Below are 24,442 nucleotides of genomic sequence, written 5' to 3' on the forward strand. Positions count from 1 at the left end.
ATGTCATGGCTACTGATCATAATTCCATTGTTGAGGTCTACTAGAATAGATTTACATTGTTCAATGTTCCAAACTCACATTGGTTTCTCATACAGCATCTCTGTATAGTATGTGTATTCACTCTCTGTCCTACACGCCTTGTTGGAGCTCCTGCCCCCCTCCCTGTGAGCCCAGTGGCCGTCTGCGAGACACAGCGAAACCCAGCCCGAAACCAGCCCGAGCACACACACACACACCCGCAGCCTGGCTGGGAGTTTGACACGGCTTAACGTAACGGCTCCGCGGATTGGTCCATTTGGACCAATGCCTGGGGTCCATTTGGGTATGGGCACGTCACTGTACCCAGGAGGCAAACAATGGAAAAAGAGAAATGTCCAACGAGGCGTTCTGGGGCAGCATAGACAGGTCTTTTCTGTGTTAGAGTTTTACTCCCTACAGGGTGTACTTTGAGGGTTTGTGACTCTGCAGACCGTTTACATGCAGAGAAACCTTCATAACAACAAGGGGACGGGTAATAACCAGAAAAGCATGACATGGGACCTTTTAATGTTAAATATTTATAATAACCAAACACCCCAAAAAAGTTGTAAGATATTTGAATACCCATCTTTAAGTTTCCAGACGGCTTTCCTTGAGTATATTAACTGTTATAAAATGTATTTTATATATTGGCACCAAAATGCCTGTAATTACTACTTTATATTAAAATGGATTAGTTTGCTTCACTTTCAAGCTTCTGCTTTCATTTTATTTTTCCATACTCTTTTATTTATGTAGCTCTTTTAGCTTGTCTGTGTGTCATCCCTGCCACTCAGAGGACTGGGTTTATGCAACCAATCCATTGTGTTAGAACAAATATAAAAAAGAAAAAAAAGAACTGTTGCCAAAAAAGTGATCAACACTTAACTTGCAGTCAACAGCATTGAGCAATCTCTCATTATTCCGTTTAAACCTTTGTATGTTTCCCCAAAACTGTATTAAATCAAATGTTTTAGATGACTCTTTTATCTCTGGTAAATCTTTGAACATCTCCCTCTCTCTCTCCCCCAGCGACTGCAGCTCCTGTTGCTGAACCCCCTGAAGGAGTTGTCCAACGTGCTGCATGCAGACATCCGGCAGAAACAGCTGGAGAGTGTCCTGCAGATCCTGCAGAGCCAGGGAGACGGCCTGGGGCCCGGCTGGCCCCTCGTCCTGGGAGTCATCGGGGCCATCCGCAATGATCAAGGGTGAGAGAACAGAGGAGGAGGAAGAGATGGACAAATCTAGGGAATCAGCCTAAATATCTGTTGCGAATAATCCATGAATTTGACCTCAACCGAAGCGTGCCTTGTTTCTTTCTCCCCTTCAGCGAGTCCTTAATCCGCACAGCTTTCCAGTGCCTGCAGTTGGTGGTGACAGACTTCCTACCCACAATGCCTTGCACGTGCCTCCAGATCGTAGTGGATGTAGCCGGCAGCTTCGGCCTCCAGAACCAGGAGCTCAACATCAGCCTCACCTCCATTGGCCTACTGGTGAGATACCTTGTCTCGTAGACGTTTTTATTTTAGTGTTTTGCTCAGACACACACTCAGGGTTACTGCTAAGATGCTCAACATATGGTCAACTCATCTAGAGCAGGGGTGTCAAACTCAATTTCATCGCGGGCCACATTAGCATTACGGTTGCTCTCTAAGGGCCACTTTACTTTAAGATTATATAAATATATAATATATATAAAATAATGTATTATATGACATGATTTCCTCTGCATTGGATCATTATCGGATAGGGTAATAACTTAGTAATTAACTACGTCTGAAGGCAAAAGTCCAGGGCAAATAATTGCAAGTCTCTTCAGGCATGTCACAAAATGAGATGCATTGTGGGACATGTAGTTTATTGGCAACGTGCTTCTGTAAAGCGGCATGTAACCATATAATAAACGTATCATATTCTTTGCAAGCTCTTGCGGGCCACATAAAATGAAGTCGCGGGCCGGATTTGGCCCCCGGGCCTTGAGTTTGACACCCCTGCAGTACATGTTACGCCCCTGCTGTGAAACAATTATTAAATGTGCTCATTCAATTAGTGACAAATTAATTACAATTCCAGCATTTGTGACAATTCTCAGACTAGATTAATTAATTGTGATGTTATGAACCACTTTTCGTGCAGATTAAGTGATCTCAGCCTTACGGTTTCATTGGTGCCCAGCCGTGTGAATTTAGAAAGCTCTAATAAGTAACAATACATACAAAATGGGATGTAGGGGAAGCCATTTTGTTGATAGCAGATGACATGCTGTACATGAACTGTAAGCCAGAGTAATCAAGTTCGTCAAATTTGACTAGAGTCAAATTATGTACTTTTTAGTGACAAAAAGGAAAGACATTACAGAAACTAGTAACAAAAAAGACAAGGAATATGTTGTTGTTCAGGGGTCGAGTTTACCTGAGTTTCCAGCAGTGGTCTGGTCTCCATGTTAATAGCGAGATGACCGGAAGGAGAAGCCATCAGAGTCACTGGAAATAGTGAGAGAACAACATTAGAACAAGTCTTTCTGTCTCAATTGTATTTGTGTGATGGATACCTCCTTACTTTTGTTAGACATGGCTCCCTCTGCAGTGATGACGTATGGGTCACATCTGAACTGCTCCAAGCTGGTGATGGTGCACTGCCCGACCACCGGAGTCCTGCCGAACGGACGGTGGTCGATCACCTTCAGCACGATGGGCGGGGTGTACATCTCCTCCTTTGGAAGGAGCTGGATGGGAAGTTTAGAAATAGTATTGGATATGGTTAATCTATTTGGAGAATTGTACTCTGCTCTGTTGGGGATGTGCTTTTATTGTATTTGCAAATGTAATTATATTCTTGGTCTGTACTTTAAACTGATTTCTAGTAATTGGACACTTTTTTTTTTTTTTTTAGCATTATTTTGTAATCGGCCATATGTCTAATGTTGGGGAATGTTCAAAAAAAAAGGAAAAAAATAAAATAGTATTGTGAAAAAGGCACGGGACAGTTTGAAAACTTCATGAAAATTCGGCCAAAATATTTCTGATTCATAATGTGATCCCAGTTATGAACAAAAATGCTTAAAATGTGCAATTACCACTTTGAGGAAGAGGACAGATCCCGGGAAGTTGGGGCTCTTCTTCATGTTCTTGATCACGACCGACTCCACCCTCTCTCCCCCGCACTCCACCACCAGGCTGGGGGAGGAAATGGAGGCCAGCTGGTACGACTTCATGTTCCTCAGGCCCCATACCAGGATCTAAACACAGAGACACACAAAGTTAATGTAAGATTTTAGTCTAATGATGTACCTCAGAGTGACGGTCTAAAGGTTGTGTGTTACCTCGACAGCCGTGAGCTGCACCACGGGCCGGATGCCCTGAGGAACCATGAAGATGTTCTCCGATCTTTTTGAGGGAAGCAGAGGAAGGTCTGTCTCGCCCGACTAAAGACAGGAGAGTGTGGATTATTTTTTGTGTAAAGCCTTTCTTAACCAGGATCATCCCATTAGCATCAAATATCTATTTTACCAAGGAGATCTGACTAATTATAGCGGAAACAGAGAATTTCAACTCTTAAAAAAATGTCAAACAACAATCCTAGAGTACACAGTTGCATTTTAAATACTCTAAAGTTGTAATTTCTCCACAACTTTCTGGACAAACCTTGTCTTTAAGGATGAGTTCTGCAGCCAGCAGGGCCTCTCCTGCCTTTTGACCTTTCTGGATGATGGGGTACCACAGCAGTCTGGGAGTCTGGTCCATGCTGGCGTTCAGCTTCACCATCGGAGTGCAAACAGTGCGGCCCAGCAGCTCATCTTTCCCCTGGGGAGAACATCACATGTCAAAGTGCTTATTTGTTTTCATACATTAGAGTTTCTATGGGGAAATAAGTCTCACTTTGTTTTCCCCTACAGCAATTATCTGTAATTATCCACAGTTAGACGTATGCATGGTGTTGGACAATAGGAACCAATTGTTCACCACTGTGAATTTAATTTGAACGTCGCCTTGTTTTGTAGAAAAATCACTCACATTAACAATGTATTTATAAAACAACGTACCACTTGGTCGTTGTCGTAGAACTCCAGAACCACATCGGGGGGGCACTGAGCGATGTTCTGCGGGTCTCCGTAAATCTCCACATCGCTGAAGATCAGAGTCTGGTCCCAGGTCGGGTTCAGGGTCGCCTTCAGCTTCTCTGTTGTCTTACTGAAGTGCAGGAAGGAGACGTGTGCATACGGATCTGCAAAGGAAAAAACATGCATGGTTAAAGAGTCACTTTTTCACATCCATCATTAGCAGCTATTTTTGCATTAAGACTCATCTTATTTTCGATTTAGCACTTTAAATCCATATTGGAAAGTCATCATTTAATCAAATTTAAAGTAGGATTTTACCAGAAAAACTATCTTTGTCCATAGATGCCAAGTTCTGAGCCTGATAGACGTAGACACGGAGATGGTACAAGTGTGACCCTGCGGGAACAAAACATTCAGTTGAATATATTTACATGTTTGTTTGTGCATGATTATTCATATGTGATATTATATGCAAAGCTCACTGTCGAAGCAGCAGGACACAGTGGGCGTGTTAGCACCAAAGAGCTTGGTGACGTCTGACTTGGAGTCCTTTTCCTCGGTATCCACGCCCTGCAGAGAAAGCAAAAGTTATTTAATACATAGGTAAATATTTGTTGACTCAGATCCGGTTCATGCAAACTAGTTCTCTCTGACTCATGTGAATGGCTACTGTGTTTATTCTGATATTAGAGGCATATTCAAACGACCTTTGTGAAAGATCTCCAAATCAGAATAAAACATTTATTATCCTTTTACTCACTAGTGCCCCCTCCAGTTGGAAGATGGCGGACGCTCCCAGCCGGTCCTCTGGTCCCATTTTCCGCCTCCAGCGCCTTCGCCGGAAGGTATCGGAGGAACGCTCCTTCCTGTGGAACTTCCAGCCAATCAGAGAGGAGAATTCCCAGCCCTCAGGGTCACCTTGGTCCCTCTTCTGTGAGCAAAGACAAACAAATGGCATTTTTTTTTTTTATTGAAAATCTGACTGCAATCATTAGTAATGCTTTTTCTTTTGCATTCGAAAGTATGGAAAAAAAGACACTTTGATCTTAATCTCAATCCATCTTTGTCACATGATCAGAATGTGCACAATTAGCTTCCTTTAATAAATGATGCTACATTAATGTTGGGAAAATAGTGAATGTACTCTTCCAATATCAGAGTAGCATGATGACAAAGGCCCTACGTAGCTGTGTACGTAACAGGATGTATCATTACTTAGAAGAGCGTCAGGACTGTTCTAGACATACGATAGCTATGTGATTAACATGATGATTCAGCCTCTATGGAGACGACATATGACTGTCATGTTTATTGCTTACGCGGGCCTTAGCTAATCTGAACTAAGCATAGTATCCTGCTTTGAACCGGTATTCCTCCAGCTTGTGACTGTAACACTCTCTTGTATATCAGCATGTAAAGGACACTGTTCAGGAACTGGTTGTACCAAATGCTCTGTATGAGATGACTACTTCCATTCTTGAGAGGACAATAAATACATGTATCCTGATTATTGAAACTCAAGCCGGTGACGAACAATTAGATACGAAGCACTGTCCTTTGCTGACCTGCACAGGGCCTCCTGCAGGATGCGCTTCTCTCTTGCGAGGTCGGAACAGTCGTCTCCTGCGGTGGACGTGGTAAACTTTCTCCGCAGAGACCCAGGACTTGGGCTGGTCAGCTGGGGGAATAGTGACTCCATACTCCCATCCTGTGGAGCGCACACAACCAAATGGATTCATTATTGTTTCGAAACAAGAACACATGGTTTGCATTTCACCATGTGAGTTCAATTTTATGATTATCATTATGAGCTAGCAAGGAGTAAGTCAGAGCCCTAGGAAAAAAGGAGACATTTATAAAAACATGCATCCAAATGTAGTCGTTTTGAGCCGATGCTGCCTGTATGACTCTAAACAGCTGAACCCCATTTAAGTGCTCTTTTTACTGAAATGTGTGTGTACAGTTTTAATATTATGCTGCTGTGTTTATTGTATTTTGTAACTCTGGCACAGCAATTTCCTTCAGGTTAAATAAAGTCTTATCTATCTATTTAGGATTTAAAGGTCCCATGTCATGGCCATTTCTACTGATCATAATTCCATTGTTGAGGTCTACTACAATAGATTTATATCGTGCAATTTTCCAAACTCTCATTGGTTTCTCATACAGCATCTCTGTATGTGTATTCTCTCTCTGTCCTAAACGGCTTGTTGGAGCTCCTGCTCCTCCCCCCCCTATGAGCCCAGTGGCCATCTGCGAGACAGCCAGACACAGCAACACCAGCCCGAACACACACACACACACACACGCACACACGCAGCCTGGCTGGGAGTTTGTGTGTGTGCTCACACATCGACTCACAGCCTCGCCGCCGTCTCAGGGAGGAGAAATCGGCGGAGCTGCAGCGGAGAAAAGATTGAGTGTGTGTGAGGAAGTCCGCGGACGTAACATAACGGCTCCAAGGATTAGTCCATTTGGACCAATGGGTCCATTTGGGCATGGGCACGTCACTGTACCCATGAAGAAAACAATGGAAAAAGAGAAGTCTCCAACGAGGCGTTCTGGGGCAGCACAGACAGGTCTTCTCTGTGTTAGAGTTTTACTCGCTACAGGGTGTACTTTGAGGGTTTTGACTCTGCAGACCGTTTACATGCAGAAAAACCTACATAACACACAAGGGGACGGGTAATAACCAGAAAAGCCTGACATGGGACCTTTAAGATAAATGTTTGCACCTTGATCATCCACGGCTCTGTTGTCGTCCACAGACCACTCGTCCTCCCACGTCCAACCTGTAGGACAGTCGAACTCTCCGGGGTTACGGCTCTTCTCTCCATTCTGTGCAACAAAAAACCTCAGTTAGCTCATTTTATCGTTTGGTCATATTCTTCATGTGCTTTGGCCGACCTACAAAAGGTCAGATATTACTCTTCTTGGGGGTAAAAGAAGTCTGTCCGATACCATGTCAAATGTTCCTAGATCGTTATTTTTCAGGATTTCCCAAGTAACGTTTTTTTACCTGGATAAACTTCTTTCTATCCATTTACAGAAGAAAATCTTTTTAGGGAAAAGCAAAACCTTATTTTATTTCCACCGCCCCTTAAAAAGGTAGGGTAGGTACGAATGGAGAAACCAGCTCCAGTTATTTTAGCCGGGCCGGCTCAGATGATTGGTCGTGCTTTTTACAGCGCCACGGCTTCCACACATGACATTTTTTATGTATTTATTGTCAAAGCATTTAATATATTCATTGCTATCGGGATGTTAAGAGCATTCCATGGAATATAACAAAAAGTGTTCCTGAAGTGGATTACCTACCCCACCTTTAAGTCCTGAACACTATTTGGATCAGATTTAGAAAAAGGGTTTTAGTTTTCCCCTCTTGCCTCTACGGGTTTCTGTAGTTGTGTGTCACAGGGAAGAGGTAACATTGTATTTTAAGCCTCCCTGCACACTATTTGCATGTGAGCATGTTGTTCTCACCACATCGGTGAAGGGCTCCGAGGCTCCCTTCCACTCTCTACCGGGGAAGCGAGTCTCATTCTGAAACACCTCGTCCATGAAATCAGTGTGTCCTGCATCTGCCTCTGTTAGGAGACTGAAACACAAAAGGCAGACATAAATACTCTACCATCCTTTACAAACATTTTACAAAAGGACATGTGTGTGAACTATAGCACCCTCTCATGGCAGCGCCAGAAAAGACACCAAGGCAACCACACATTTTGCAAAGTGAAGTGCAGCCTGAGAAAGAGAGGGTTTGCATGTTCTGACAGAGACTGTGTTTACAAGTTGGGAGTAACCCGACTGTTGGCCACACATGAAATTGAAGTTTTAAAAAGTGTGCATTCCTCTTGTTACTGTCCATATATTGTAGTAGTTCACTTATGATAAAGCAGATGACTGCAAACTGTTAGATAATATAAAACAAGATGTCTTCTAATGCGTTTTATGAATTAATCTGCATTAGTTTTATTCAGCCTTTTTCCTTTATTGTCACATATCTGTACATAGCAGAAATACAACAGTCGGTGCTTGCGAGGTACTTGCTCACAGAAATGTACTTATGACGTTAGCATGGAAAAATAAACAATTATAAATATAAATTTAAGCCAAGATTGGAGATTTGGTGTAAATAGCTTCCTGGCACAGGCTGGCACTTTGACATTACATCATGGTCTAAAGCATGGGAGGAATGTAAACAGAGCAGACCCACTTCCTCCAGTTAGGGCCACCTAATGTGTGCCTTCAGTGGAAAGAGACCACATTCAACCACTATAATCAGCAGTGCAACTTCAATTACATTAAGATGAACTCCCCCTATATGTAACTAGATGGTATTCTGAAAGAACAAATCACAAGGTATTCCCTTGGTCTGTTTGGTATTTCACAGAAAGATTATCGGTTATCTACAGATACTCACGCTTTCTCTGGGTCGATGAACCAGTCGTCTTCCCACTCCCACCCTCTCTGGGGCATGAAGTGTTCTTGTTTCAGCTTCAGTTTGCCCGTAACGTCTGAGAACTTGTATCGCCCCACTAGTCCCGTGGTCCCCCACTTCCCAAACACCGCCGCCTGGTTCTCATACTGCAAGGCAAACACGGACATGCTTAGTTTTAGAAGCTGACAGACGGCTGAAATACACAATTACTTTTAATTTAGCAGGGATTTACCAGCTCTGCAAACACGCTGAAGGTTCCCTCAGAGAAGGAGTTGAACTTCTTCTCGTGCGCAGACAGACCGAGCCACATGTTCACCCGGATCTGAACTGGCACCTTCAGCCCCTTGTTCTTGTCCATGGGATACTGAAGGAAACAAACAAGAAAATCAATCAAATCAATCAAATGAGCATTTTGATTTCAGAGAAAATAATTCTAGTGCAGAGCCTTTTAGTCGGCAGATGCAACTATAACCCAACTACTTGTAAATATATTTAACTTTGCTTTAATAACTTAGCAGTACAACAATCGTGTACAATAATTCAACCGCATTCAATTATTTTTGACTGTACAGTTTGACTAGTATTCTATTCCAATTTCTTCCTGGGGATCAATAAAGTATTTCTGCATTTCTTATTTAGCCGACAGACACTTAAATCTGTTCAGACACAATCTAATAGAATGTATTACTACATCCAGTTTGACTTTTTTGGTCTGTAGATGTGTACCTTTAAGAAGACGGTCTTTGTTTTTCCACAGTGCTGCCCGCAAGCCTGCTCACTGTATGTGGAGTAGAGGAATTGGTGAGCGGGCATTCGGCTGTAAGCCACTCTCTTCTCCCCCCGTAACATCCAGATGATCACATCCGGCATGCTGTTCTGAGGCTGGACGAGAACACGTGAACAAATGCAGAGTCAATGACAGGCACATTTGGGAAATTTGATTTTAGGTCTCCCTTTGTCTAAAGTCTCAGTTTACCTCATCAGCCAGCTGTTGGAGTTTTTCCGCCCAGGACTCTAAGTCAGGCAGAGTGTCAGCGATCTCCCTCGCCTCCTCCAACATGCGTTTGGCTCCCTTCTTGATTGTTTTCAAAGTGCTGTCGCGCAGCTTCTTGATTTGGAAGTCCAGAGAGGTCAGGTTGGAGCAGCCCTCTAGCTCCGGTGTCGTGAGACTGGAGGAGAGCAGAGACAAAAATGGGAAAAATATTTGTCCTAGTTATGAATTAAGTCCCATTATTGTCATTTATATTTAATATTAGTTTAAATAAGACACAGACTGAGATTACACTTTACATTACATGTCATTTAGTGACTTACAATGTATGCAATCAACTTGAGGTTTCAAATTCAGAACAGCCAAGGAACAACATTAGCTTCAATTAAGCCAAAGCTTTTTCAGGCACGACATACAGAAATAACATAATTTAAATACATTTAAATTAAGCAAAAAGGTGCAGTCAATATTAAGTTACTAAGTTATACTAAGTAATGAACCAGTAAACCCTTATAACCATTATTGTTTAATTTGTTTTTTGGCTTCCTTTGTCTCTGTCTCTTGGGCTCATCTGACATTTCCTAACATTAAAATGACCCACAGACAACAGACATGATCTTTGGCTTAAACCCATTCCACTGTTTACCTTTCCAGGTCTTCAATCAGCTGATTGAGCAACTTCAGCCACACCTCTACGAGTTTGTTGTCGGAGGCTTTAGCCAGGATGGCGGTTTTAAACAGCTCCAGGTTGGATTGCTGCAACAACAGCAGAATAAGGTAAGGATTACACACTCTCACTGACACATGTTCACACACGTTCCAAACATTATTTCACTACAGTATGCTATAATGGCCTACAATAAATCATAACTCCGGGTTAATGTGGATGACAGAGGATAAAGCAGTGTTACCAGGCGGTGAGTGATGTAGAGGATGATGTTGACAGCGTCCAGGCGGTGGCTGACGTCCTCCCAGAAAGAGAGAACCACAACCACCGGCTTAGTGTCCGCCCAGGGCAGGTAATAGTAGTGGTTACCTTGGAGATAATAACACACCAATTTAAAAAGATCCTCTTGCCAGGACAGCACATTTAACATGCATTTAGGATCATTCACCACATGGCTTCCTTACTTACCATCAAACACTGCACAGCTATACTGAGTGGTGGAGGCCAGCGGTTTGCAGGTGGTGTCCAATTTGTTGCCGTAGTTACCGATGCTGACCTCAAACTGGATTGGCTCTCCTGGTTCCTGTATCATGGAGGCGCTGTGGAAGACCGCGCACAGACTGTACTTCCTCCTCCGCTGGTACTTCTGATGAGAGGAAGACAACAGAAAAAGGGAAGGAGAAGTTCAAAATGTTTTTAAATCAACGACATTCTGTCAGGTATCACGCAGAGGAGGAAGAGTCACAGTACCTGCACCACCAGGATGTCGTCGCTGTGGATGCTGTCTACCGTTTTGTCCGCTTTCCCCTCCAGTTTAGTGGACAGCTCCACCAGGATCCTGCCCCTGTACGCCACTCCTTCGCCCTGCAAAGACCTTTTCTTCAACTTCAACTAGAATGGAACATGGACAGTGCAGACCTACACCAAGTTGTTTTTCATAACTTTGATTCTGATCTGCCTCAAAGTTTTTTGTTTTTTTTTTTAGCGCTTGCTAAACTATTCCACTAAGTTTCATGGAAATCAAGCCAGTCAATTTTCCAAATGCTGCGAACAAATAAGCTAAACTTAAAAAAATAACAGGAAAAGGGGATGCAGGATCAAAGTCAAAGTCAACTTTATTGTCAATCTTTCAGTTTGTGTGCACGAAATACCGTTTCCCACAATCCCGAATACAAAAAAAAAATATATATAAAAATATGCATATACATAATCAAAAGACACATTTATACATATGCACACATTAAGACCAAATAAGTATAAAATGTGTCTTTCGATTGTGGGATATGGATATACTTAGAGAAAAGGTTAGAATTGTGAATACAAGTCTTAAAAAGGTCAAATGTTCCCTACCTTTCCAAAGTTGAGATCCTCGTAGGGGTCTGGCAGGCCGCTGAACTCTCTCGGGCTGCCGTACAGGTTGACGTAGCACGGCCCGAAGACGGGAAGGAAACCCACCTCAGACTGCCCTGTGTTAGCTGAGGAGACATGAAGATGGACTTAGCACCTCTTCATAATTAGAATAAAGCTCAGCAAAGCTTTAATGTTAGTATTGCTGCATTCCAGGCGCTGGTGGTGAAAAGGTTTGGGTTGGGGAAAAGTGGACGCTTAGTAAGCAGGTGGCAGACAACACAAATCTTTCTACAAACATTAAAACAGAGCATGGTAGCAATGTGCACGGCACGCACAGACTTTGACTTAATCAGCAGATTAGCGCGCACAACATGCTTTAACTCGTTACATCTCATGCAACACAGAACAATATAAAGAGCACAGTTGAACCTTCGTATGACGGTATTTCCCCACTTCCCGCATGTTCCTCTATTCCAGGAGAAAAAAGGACAATTCAAGTACCATTTACATGTTAAAACAATTACAATTACTGGGGGGTTTCATAAAAGACCCAGACAAATTAGGCGATATGCCGAGCAAACATTCATTTATATTTTAAACCCTTATATCATACCTTCTATCTCTCCACCAGAAGAGGCTATCTTGGACAGGTTCAGGTATGTGGTGCCGATAGCGTCATTTCCTGTTATACGATCCCTGCAATCACACACGGCAAATGTATATTAATTTATACTGTATATTAAACTGCACTCGTGATTAAATGTGCACGAGAACACGCACAATCCACAATGTAGGGGTATTGCTTTTTCTCTAGCTATATAAGAAGTATGTGGAATAGAACAAATAAAATCTCTCTACATGGTTTCTACAATGTGTTTATTGGCTCTGGGATGAGACTTTTCAACACCTTCTGGGGCACAGAGTTTTTCTAACATTTCCTCTTGCACTTATTTCCCTTCAGCCTTCCTGGACCCGAGTTATCGCACCGCTCAGAAGCGAACAATAATGAAAATGAGCCAACAGGATCCCAGAGCATTTACCGAGGGGAAGGGAGCGGCCTGCAGAGACTGAGTCAGACATTATTCTCATGTGGTTGGTAATGCTGCATGGAAACAAACATACACAGCTGACCACACTGCAGAAATATTGTGGTGCACTTTCTCAACCCCAAGAACAAAAATCCCACGGGCTACAATCTCTGAAACAAAAATGGTTTGACTTACCAATCAAATACTGTCAGTTTGACACGTTCACACATGGAGGGGAACTACAGAAAACATAAGAAGCAGGTTCAAATAAACCAACGTTTATTCATAATCGATTACTTTCTTATTTCTGTGCTTGGTGGAGAACATGTTACCTTGACTTGGAGGTTCAGCACTTGGTTCCACTCTGGGTTTGCATTCTTCTCGATGATCTTGGTGCACAGCTGGACAGAAAGGACACATTAGCTTCTCTCGTGACACAAAACAATGTTGTATCGAGTTGAGAAGAGACAGAAACCTTTAGTCCAGCAAAGCGAGCCTCTAAGAAAGGATCCACCAGGTTTTTCTTGTTTTCATCTCCTCCAAATATCCCTTTTATGGTCTGGACGAATGCATCATCCACTGAAATGAGAAAACATTGGAAAACACTTCTAAATTAAATCACTATTTCTTAACAGTATAGTTGAATCTTGTTTATATCTATGAAAAGGCATATTAGGGTCATTGTAGGTTTGAAAAAAAATTGCAGAACCAGTGGCATAGGCTAATATTTTTGAAAAAAATATACAACTTGTATATTTACAGGAAACAAACTTGGATATTCCACGGTGAAATGATGAATTGACAAGAAAAAGTGTGGAAAATTCGACAAAAGTTGTTTTTTTTTTGTTTGGGAACCACAAACGCTTCACTTTGAAGTAATTTGTCACAAATCCAAAATAAGTGTCTTTACTCTGGGGGACGTCCTCAGCTCTGAACACCTTCAGGGACAGGGTGGCCCATCGCAGAGTCACACCAGCCGGCAGCAGCAGATTACTCTCGATGTCGTCCTGATCGTCATTTGAATCCCTCTTTTCCACCTGCATCGTGTCACATAGGAAGAACAGAATGGAGTTCACGAAACAGAACGAGGACGCACGGCCACTGTATTTACATGAGGAAAGAGGAAGCGACTCAAGTCATCTGAGAGCTGTAGTCGTACCGGAGGCTCGTCTCCAGCCCCGACCACGAACAGGCTGACTTTCAGGTAACCTTTCGAGCCCGAGGCCGAGTCATCGGGTTCGTTCAACAGGAGCCACTTCCTCAGAACACAGTGCGCTGAAACAGGTCACACACACAGATTAACACCATGAAGGTACATGAAAAGCACCTTAACTTTACACCTTGTGCCTGATCCTAAACATGTTCCCCTCTTAACATTAACATTATACAAAAGGACTCAATAAGACTAACTCCCAAAGAAGAGTTGAATCTCACTCAATTGTCCTTCTCAGCTCCCTTACAGTCAAAATGGCGGCAAACATAACAACTTTATCACCTCGTATCATAACCACCTTTAGGGGTTTAAAACATATCAAGTATGGAATCACAATTTGCCGATTCCTCTGGTTCAAAACGAAAAAAAACTCTTCTTTGGATGTTAATTTTTAAGCAACAAAAAAGGCCAAAATGTGAACTGCAATTGACTACGTGAGGCTTGTTTTTAGCTCAGCAGATTGACGCAAATGTCTGTTGCTAACTTAAGCGATTGTTGATTTCTTGAGGTCCGTTTTAGTGGGTTAAGAGGAGTGAGGAGTCAGTGACGGAAAGAACTAGGCAATACAATGTGTTTTTTAAATGTGAATCACCTCAATCACAGTAGGTTCTTGGCCATAAAGTTTCAAATCTGCTCAAAATATGCTAGGCTAATGGGTCCCGGGGTATGCAAATAAGCTTTGGACAGAGAGACACACACACGACCAATGTCGGTGGAGATTATTATCTTTTCACATTCTGACATCCACAAGCCAGACAACAGCATCCTCTGAGCAAATGTAAATGACACACAAATTTGTGGTTTGTGACAAACTCACCTGGTTCATCGTAAACATAACCGACATCCAGCTGTGTGTGAGAACAAAACCAGATCAGCCAGACATTAACCGCATTCTTGTATTAACATGTAATGGCAAGACGAAAGGAAACCAGGTACCTTGAATTCTCCCATGAGACTGTCAGCCCTCAGTGAATAGGAGTTATAGACCTGAAGAGAAAAGTAGTCACATTTTATATTTTTGTACATATGGAAAGATCTTTAGGACCTTAAAATCAACATGTTTACTGACCCTTAAGCTGATGTGCTTATCAAAGAGATCCGATGGTAGCATGTGGACATTGTAGAAGAACATCTGTGAAAAATGATGAGTTTTAATATAGATAAGCACAGATAAAGATAAAACATTTAGAGTCAACAACGTAGCTTTGAACAAGTGATAACTGCAAGGCCAAACACTTTTTCTATTTCCTTTTAAATTACCTCGTCAAAGAAGGGGTTGTTTCCCCTCTTGATCCTCGTCCTGTGGGTCTGATCGCACACGCTAACCTTCACCACCGGTTTGACGTTGTTACCGGACAGCTGACGGGCTTCGATGATTCTTATGCGAATCTGAAGGAAACAAAATATCACATCATCAGTGTGGGGAAATGAAAATACAACTCAGAGCAAACTCATTCTGACCAAAAGGAATAATCTCAAAGATTTTCAATTAAATCAATAACTGTAAATTCCTTTTACAGAAAGAGATAATATTACAAAATAAGTCTGTTTAAACATTCCTGGAAATCACAAGCCATGAAATCCAAAAAACAAGACACACATCCTAAGAAAACTAAGTCTAGTCTTAAAGATTGTACATTTATAGTAGAAGTACAGATACATAACTTGGGGGAAACCTAAACTCCCCAAAAATGACTGTTATGGTATCCTGAAACCACCTAAATGCGAGTTTAAAGAAAAATAAATCCATGTAGGCTAGAGGGGTCAAACTGTATTTTTGTTCTTGCAGTAGGTATTTTTCTTTTAATAGATGCTAAAAAGTTATGATAAATATACAGTTTTTGCCTTAATTTGCTTATTGTTGGGTTTTCTAACACCCACACCCTTCTCTTGTTGATCTGCGTGTTAAACCGTGTATTGGTCTTTGTGGAAACTGACCTGGAAGTCCTGAGGTTTATTGACCAGTCGGTGGCGATTCTGCGCTCTGGCAATCTTCTGCCGCATAACGGACTGACCGGAGGACGAGGGGCCCCCTGCGGAGCCACCCTGGCCCCCATCAGGTTGAGTCTCATCCCCTCCATCACCACCACCTTATTAGTAGAAAAAAACAAGATGTTAAAATACCTGGCATTCCTCAAATCAAGTGTAAATATTTACTAGACCAAGAATAACATACCAGCATCCACCGGGGAGTCTCCTTCCTGAGAGTCATTGGGGTTTGGGGCAAAATTTGCTGGAGGATCGTAGCCAATCACAAGGTCGATTGAAGCCTGGAAGGAAATGATTGGATCGTCTGTGATTACATTTATTTTTCTTTATAACAAAAAAGCCTGTCTGTTTCTTATATTTGTATAAAGCACTTACACCAATACCCTGTCCACTTTCATTGACCAGGGGAACATTTTTGGATGGAAGTGATCTCATTTGACCTGATGCGAGATCTTTCAGAGCGATTTTGGTTGACCCAATGAATCTGTTGGGGAAAAACACAACATGGGAATATTTTAATTTGAATCCACTGTCAGAATTCAGTATAAAATGCGTATAACATGTGACTTGGATGATAATTCTGCACTGATTTCCTGATTTATTACGGGAAAATTCATGGCTGCAGTTCAAGTCAGCCAACACACGTGATATTAGGTTACATACTGAACAGAGATTAAACCAGGTCACCACCCAAAGCTAACAAACCCTGCCTGTTCTGACAAACAAACGCACCCCGTGAGCCGGCGTACTGTCAACACCAGCTGCCTGTCAGTCATCTGTGACAAGAGGACTGACATTAACCAATTATTCCTTTTAAAAGACAAGCTATAACAGAACAAACTGAAAACTCACCTGCTTTGACGGCATCTTTGTTCAAACAAAGGTTTAATTGATGTGAAATGTATCTGCAGGATTCTCGCTTGTTAGTTCCTTAATGGCTGAATGCACTTATTTTTAAAAAGGCGTTCAAACTATCCAACATTTGATTCACCAGTCATCAAATAACATTAGGGTATTCTGAAAAAGATGGCTTAAAATCTCAGGGACTTCCTGGTAGAAAAACATTATCCTTGACGTCTGTATCACACAATGAGTCATTTTCCCCCTCTAAGTGTTACTCAAAACACTTTACTTATAAATAGAAATTGAATAATCATTAACATTTAAGTGGAGGATAACAATCTAATGAATCAAACGGTTGTCAAGAAAAGGACACGGACTTCAGGTTTGAAATGTAATGCATTCCTCCGTTAACTCCATATTTAAAAAGATAATATATATAGTGAAACTTAATGTGGTAAAGTGTCTTTGTGAGAACTGTACTCTAATATACATAATACTGAACTCTTGCTGTACAAATATAGTAGCCCTTCTGATGAAGTGTCATGAAAACTTGTTCTCAGACTGTTTGTAGTTGCTGTGGTTAATCGCTGCGGCTGTTTTGGTCTGCAGCCAAAAACAACACAGCCCAATGAGTGTTTATTTGTATGATCCATCTAAATATGTGAAGAGCAGCATTTCATTAGCTCTGAGAATATTTTTGGGAATATCAATTGTTGCCAATGAACCATGAGAAGTAAAAATATTTAAAACACAGATGTTTCTATTGTTTGTGCACTAAATGTATAATGGAAAGTGTATTATAAATAAAAAATTAAAAAACACTTATTTGTCAAATGCAATACAGATATTAACTTCTAACCAAAACATGATGGTTGAAAAGATGACAAACTTTATTGATCACAGTAAAAAAAAATTGTTTTTACTCTTTTGTTATTTTACACATTAAACACAGGTCCAACATACACATGCACAAACAGGACCTATAAATCTTGCTCAAGGGCACTTTCGCAGTGACAAGGAGGCAAACCGGCACCTCTCCAGCCTCCTCCAGTTCCCAAGACAAGTCCTTACAAAATGAGCTACTGCAGAGTTGCAGAAATAATAATAATCCTGCAGTTCCGTTTGTCTTTGGCTACTTAAAATAACATGCATTGTATCGTGTCCATAGTAACACAATGTAGCTGAAGGAATGCAGAGCATGATGTAAACTGAATTATTCTTTGGGAGGACTGAGTAATATTATTTTGGCAGCAAACCTGATGGGAGGAATTCCCCAAGATTCAGTTACTCAGTACGAACACAAGATCCAATGACACCACTCAAGAAACATCCAAAGCTTGATAACATCAGAGGCCTGCACTATGAAGCCAGTTCAACAGACCCTGGATATCTTTGAGTTTTCTGGCTTTTCCTACGACGCTAAATCCAGCCAGGGTTTCTCTGTCCGGCTGAGAGCGTGTTCACGTGAAAGGCTAGCAACATTTGACCAATCAGAAACCTAGAGAAGCGTACACACAGCGCACACAGCGCAGCGTCATACTTTATTGAATGAAAGTTAACTATCATGTTAGAGACAAATATGAAGTTAAACTGTATACGTACATCCATGACATAAACACATCATCAAGGATAAAGACAAACTTTATACCTCCATGAGTTAAACATTTAATCCAGCTACAAGGTGCATGAAGAACAGCTGGTAAAAATACTCCCGACTGTTTGAATGCGCAAATTAACAGGTTTATGATATCACTGGCCCATCTAGGACTGGGACACAATTTGATCTGACTTTAAAATTACATTCGAGTGTTTTGTTAACTTTAAGTGTTGTTTATAATAACACTTCTGCATACAGTATGCGAGAAGCTGACAGATAAGGACACATAAGACGGGATATGAATGAGAAGTGCGACACGTCTGCAGTGCTGCGGACTGGAGGCATTGCTCTGGTAATTTATGATGTGGCAGATCAAGTAGGCTTGCTTACCACAAATGTAAGCATAGTCAGATTGTTCTGAAGATGGGCAGTGATACACTATTAATGTACATGTTCACATAGTCAGCGATTTAAATTGCCAGCCGTCTTTCCTTCATACGCCAGTTCAACATAGGTTTCCTCTATCCTGTAATATGACTTGATAGCTTTAAAGTCTGCACACAGAGCTCTGATTGGTCAGCAGGCGGTGCTTTCACTGAGCTGATCTCTGATCTCCAACATGCCCCGGAGCAGAGTGGGAGTTCAGCATAAATTACAATGGACATCTACCCCAGTAAGAAGTGAACCAGTTCCTGACTGAAAACCAGAGTTAACCCTGAAGTCACCGCACTAACCCCAAATCCTGCTTCGTAGTCAAGGCTACAGGAAAGAGGCTGCCAGGGAATCCCAGGGGAGTCAGTGACTGTGTAAACCTGGTATGTAGCCTCGATTATCACAGGGGGAACAACAGTGTAGTTTTCCAATGGTTATTATCAGCAATAATGTTTGGAGGATTTAGCCTTAAAGAGGCCCTGCTAAGGCTAAAAATCACAACGAATAAAACTAAATAAAAACACACTCCGCCCTGCCTGAAACACCTCGATTGTAGTCCTTTGTTTACTTCTGTGAAGTAGTGATGTCACACTCACACCTATTGGTAAGCACTCCAACACATCGTAGGCTAAAGCGTGGGACATCGCGGTTGACATCACAACAGAGCCGGCCAGATAACCAAATAGAGCAGACTAGGCTCTGGTTTCAAACAGAGGGTGAAAAGAGGAGCTGCAGCACAGGCAGAATGAGAAGAAAAAAAAAGAGCTTTTTGAACATTAAACATGTCACAGTAGAGGCAAAGAATAGAGTTATGAAACGTGAAACTGAGCACAATAGGGCCCCTTTAAACAAAGAGTGGCTTCAGGTAGGATATGACTCATCATCCACTTGGAGTTTTTCCTTAGCAAACAGTTGGCTTAGGTGACCTTAATAACGAGTCCCTTCTCAGATATTTTCATTTTGTAACTTCCTTTTCAGCCGTGTATCAAAAACTATGCTTGCCTGAACATCTTCCAAAAGTTATGGTATCATTACCGCCCTGCACTGTATGCATTGTGCACACATTAAGATGTGCCAAGACTGATAACTTTAGCCATTGTGTTTGTTGTAAACACAAAGTACACTGACCTAAACAGACAGTGAGACTATCACCAAGCCCTGGTGAGTCACAGAGGAACATCCCACTGCAGCTGAAAAAGATCCTACCTCCAACTATCACAATTCCCCACAGTCAGAAATGATGTGTGTGGAGTTATTATTGGAAATAGATAAAGTTTCCCCCCCATTGTCAGCCTCTTGTAGGCAGTGGAAAAACAGAGAGCAGTGCTCCATGCCACCCGACCTTTAACAAAAAGTTCCAACTTTTAGTCTTTCTACTTTTCGTGGCATCATGAATCCTCACCTAATCAAACCAAATAACTACGTTAGACTATCCGAGAAGGAAAGGGGAAAGATTTTAAACAAAATCAGCTTCATAGAGTAAGAGTGTCCTCGACTGGGTTTTAGTTGATAAAGTAAACATCCTCCCCTGTCGTAATTCATTTTTCTTACACCGATCTGTTAGGATGGACGAGTGATGATACAACTGAGATTTGTGACAATGGTGTGAACATGAGCAGTAACAGCTCCCCGTTATCGCTATGTCGTCATATTTATCAAGAGGTTCCAGCACTGCAAGGCTATACAATCCAGAAATATTTGAGACCCCCTTGTCTGTTTTTTTAACACGGGAAATGAAACAATACTCAGCATTTTCCCAACCATATCCTGTAAAGATTTGATCCAGTTTCTTTTTTATTTATTGCACCAGTGCAGAAAAACTCATCTTTATTGGTAATGATAATATCTAAGAGGCCATTTGCTTTATTTTTACTTTGATCGAAGCTAACCATGCAATGACTTCTAAAAGTCTGCCACTCGTTAAACCTTTACCGTGCATTCCTCCAGTTAATAAATAATTGTAATGTTAAGATTAGTATAATTTAAAGCATAAAGAAACATGTAAAAGCTGAATGCTAAAGTTTACCCATACATTTTACCCATGAAGTAGTTTTACTAAATTGCCTGACGGTATATTTATCCTCTGTAAAATGGCTTTACTTCCTCAAATAATCTCTAAAAACTGTACTTTCATATCCAAAGAATATGAATGTGAGGAAAAAAGACATTTTGAAACTGACAATTTTTTTTTTTAAACTTACAAGTGATTCTCAAACTTATAATCGACTGTGCTACAGGGGGAACTTTCCCCTCTAAAATCTAAATTAGAAGAAGTAACCGATTGTCCCCCCCTTCTCCTTTTTGTTGCCATGACAACATGGATTACCCACAACACCAGCTGGAAAACTATTTGACAAAGAGGGAAGTCCTTTTCCCGCTCGCACTGTGTGGATCTTTAGGGAGTGTGTCAGAGGAGCCAGCCCAGTGGAAAACTTTACTCCGTTTAACAAGGACTCGAGTGCTGGAGAGGAACATTACAGAAGCTCCGCCCCTCAGTGAAGGCTGTCCCAGACACTGAAGGAACTTACACTATGTAAAGCTTAGGAAGAGGAGAAGAAGAAATACACTACATAAGATCTGTCAGACATCAATCATAAGAGCGAGATACTTTTCATGTGTGTTGTTTTCATACGACTTTGATCGCAGTAATTGTCGAGGAAGCATTCTTTGTGGTTGGTCTAGATTGGTCCCATATGTGATTCTGGATATAACAACCTTGAACTGTGTCGGGGAAACTTTTTGCATTACAGCACCTCTCCTCACACAGTGTTAAAGAAATACTTCACCAACAAAATAACCATTTTGTAAACCCATTACTCCTCTGGTGTTACTTTGAATTCTTTAAGGAACACTCATGCCTCCTCCACAGTGGATGATGAATACAAAATACTGGGCTGCAAACACCCGTTATACAAACTCTCAGACAACTCTTACTGTATAACCCAAGTCTCGTTCAACCATTTGTATGCTCAGTTATCTTAAACACTTGTATTAAAGCTAAAAGCTTACTATTTAAAACATTTGGATGCAATGGTCTGATGGATAGTAAGGTTTAAAGGGGCCCTGTTGTGCTTTTGGAGTTTTACTTCCATTGGACTCCTTCGTTTTCTTTAGTAACATCACTATGGAACACTTCTATTGGCTAACGCTCCTACACATTGTACGTGATAGGCTAAGGGGCGGGACATCTCTAAACCGCTGACCAATCACAACAGAGCCGGCCAGCTAACCAATCAGAGCAGACTGGGCTCTGGTTTCAGACAGAGGGTGAAAAGAGGTGCTGCAGCACAGGCAGTATGAGACAAATAAAGAGCTTTTTGAACATTAAAGCATGGAGACATGTCCCAGTAGAGACACTACATACTGATATGAACCTGAAACGGAGCATCATAGGGCCCCTTTAAATCAGTTCACTCCTACTGCATGAATTGCAACTTCACCACCATCACAATAGTTTGGCGAGTTAATGCCACGTTACTCTTTCCTGTAACATTTTCCCTGTCCTAGCATGGCAGAGCACCACACAAATCCAAGACACACAGAGGACAAACAGCAATTCATCCATCCATTGTTGCCCAATCAGGATCAGTCAGCCCACACAAACCAGCAAGTCTCAGCAGGGCAGGCTGGGTGTGAGGGGGCCTTGAGATCCAGCATAACTTAAACACAGAGCCACTCTGATAACACATTACTCACTCTGCTTGTGTGTTACTGTGCCAGTGTTAATAATATTGTGTTCCCTAAACACAGGGGTGGAAATGTGTCATGTACAAATACTTATTTTGAAGCAAAGCTATTTCAGATAGAGGCCATCTGTGCTTTATCTGAATAAAAAAGCTGATATCGATAAAACACTGCCTATTTAACTTTCTTGTACTCCATTAAATCAAATGTATTATGTTAACATGCTGCAAGTATGCCAACATGTTTTGCATTTGACTTTAATTGAATGTCATTATGTGTTATTCTGTTGTGTGCATATTGTTAAAGCACTTTGCCTGAGTATGAAAAGTGCTATAGAAGAACAATCTTAATTATTATTATTATCATCAATCAGAGAAAAAGCTACTGTAAGCTAACCTGTCAGACAGAATTATTCCTCATTCATCGTTCAGACATGAAGAGGTTTACGTTGAGATTCAATAAAGGTGAGGCACACACCTCCTCTTTCATCCCTTTGATCCATCGGTTGCACAAAACCCAACACTAACAGGAAGTTTCAGCAGTTTGTGTAACACTTACTTATTTTTCCCAATAGTTTCATAGTCTTTCACAATCACATCTATGTAGGCGCTATAGTCCAACGCAATGCCCTTCAGATCAAACTCAAGCACCTGTGAGACAAGATGAGGGATACAGAACATTAGATATCTAATTTAAAGAATTACAATTAGATCTCTGAGAGTAGGGCCTTGGCTTGATTTATTCAAGTCTGTATGGTACAAAAAAACAACAAGACTTGACTCGTCCACATCAGATAATCAGTCAGATAATCTAATGACATGGTCCATACAGTCATATGATGATTGTCGAAGTACGTTGACCATGTGATGCATTTAAAGGGGATTTTCAGGGGATTTCTTGTAATATATCAACTACTCCTGCTTTTCTTATCAGCCAAAGCTAACTCCCAGTAAAATCTAAGTAAAAGGTGTGAAGCATGGATAACAAGTGTGTGTTTGTTTGTGTGTTTTGGAGATTTACCTCGTTCCAGACAGGGTTCAGCTCACTGTCAATCGATTTTGTTTTCTGCTTCTCATCTGAAAACAATACACGCATTGAAAAAAATTGGTCAATCATTGGTTCATGATTTCTCAAGATAAGGAAACATAGGTGAACATCAGAAATCATTTTACCCACTTGTTGGCCTGAGTTAAGTTATTGCCTTCTCTAAACAGGGTTAGCTTTGCAAGCTTTATGTCAATTGTTCATGTCAGTGTGCTGCAGTTAAAGGGAAGGAGGAAAAGAGGAAATATGCCACACCTGGGGCTGATGATGAAGAGGATCTGGGTTTAAACAAAGCAGCTGAGAGCAATAGGGCTGATTGCCAGGAAGTTAGTTTCCTCATTAGGGACGAAATGCCATTCAGTAGCTGAAGGGCCAATTTTCCAAAAATGTTCTAACAAGTCTATCCTCTATACCAAAGCATTCCTCGTCCTGTCACGTGCACTGCAGGTCCAAACCTGGGCCGGGCTTTATGTGGATACAAATGCTGTGACATGTTGGGGGAAATCTTTAGTGATGCAATACAACTTGCTCAATTTGTGTGTTTTATTTTTAATTATACTGCATTCGAATGACCACAATGACACTTCATTCCTTAACTTAAAATAGCAATAGGCTTATTTTGCAACCAGCTATTATACAACTAATGGAAAACTTAAAATAACACTATATTCGTTTGTTTGCATGTATACTGGATTATAAAATAACAGCTAACTATAAAAACCCATAGTGACGTCATACTAGAATAAAGTCTAATCAATTGAGCGACTACAAACTTTACACACTTTACATACTTATTTAAGACCAAATGTTAATCTACAAGTGTTGTCTCTCCATATACAAATTAAACGTCAAAACTTTTCAGAGTGAGCCTTACCTTTAAATATCACAGAGACGATTGGATCAGGTTGTCCCACCTTCTTTTTAGACAGACCTTTCGCCGATTCCACCTTAACCCGCAACATGGCTGCAGACGGGTTGATAACAAAAAGGACTAAATCTGAATGAAAACAAAAGAAAAAGTCTCAGGATTGTCGTGCATCCTCACAGCCCCATCACTGAGCAGACAGGGCGGAGGAAGTTTATGT

General features: G+C 41.3%; 1 protein-coding gene across 2 annotated transcripts; it reads right to left on the minus strand.

Annotated features, from left to right (window-relative positions):
* Positions 1 to 1,989: 1,989 nt before the first annotated feature.
* LOC104947655 (myoferlin-like) lies at positions 1,990 to 24,442 on the minus strand. Of its 2 annotated transcripts, XM_010773712.1 has the most exons (39): positions 24,232 to 24,442; positions 23,334 to 23,389; positions 22,872 to 22,963; positions 16,133 to 16,241; positions 15,945 to 16,038; positions 15,707 to 15,858; positions 15,029 to 15,157; positions 14,838 to 14,900; positions 14,705 to 14,755; positions 14,586 to 14,616; positions 13,715 to 13,830; positions 13,466 to 13,592; positions 13,031 to 13,134; positions 12,888 to 12,956; positions 12,751 to 12,794; positions 12,141 to 12,223; positions 11,957 to 11,995; positions 11,528 to 11,652; positions 10,928 to 11,041; positions 10,646 to 10,823; positions 10,422 to 10,546; positions 10,157 to 10,266; positions 9,496 to 9,688; positions 9,246 to 9,401; positions 8,752 to 8,883; positions 8,502 to 8,665; positions 7,562 to 7,676; positions 6,814 to 6,916; positions 5,644 to 5,786; positions 4,839 to 5,009; positions 4,561 to 4,648; positions 4,397 to 4,474; positions 4,061 to 4,242; positions 3,663 to 3,821; positions 3,341 to 3,442; positions 3,095 to 3,256; positions 2,578 to 2,743; positions 2,431 to 2,501; positions 1,990 to 2,291 (listed from the first exon to the last, which is right to left on the minus strand). In XM_010773712.1, the coding sequence occupies exons 1-39, from the start codon at positions 24,317 to 24,319 to the stop codon at positions 2,214 to 2,216; spliced, it is 4,362 nt and encodes a 1,453-aa protein (XP_010772014.1). In that variant the 5' UTR covers positions 24,320 to 24,442; the 3' UTR covers positions 1,990 to 2,213. The 2 variants fall into 2 exon arrangements, with proteins under 2 accessions (XP_010772014.1, XP_010772015.1); XM_010773713.1 differs by lacking the exon at positions 11,957 to 11,995.

The sequence above is a fragment of the Notothenia coriiceps genome, unplaced genomic scaffold (assembly GCF_000735185.1).
Source record: "Notothenia coriiceps isolate Sejong01 unplaced genomic scaffold, NC01 NC01_scaffold00012899, whole genome shotgun sequence".
NCBI lineage: Eukaryota > Metazoa > Chordata > Actinopteri > Perciformes > Nototheniidae > Notothenia > Notothenia coriiceps.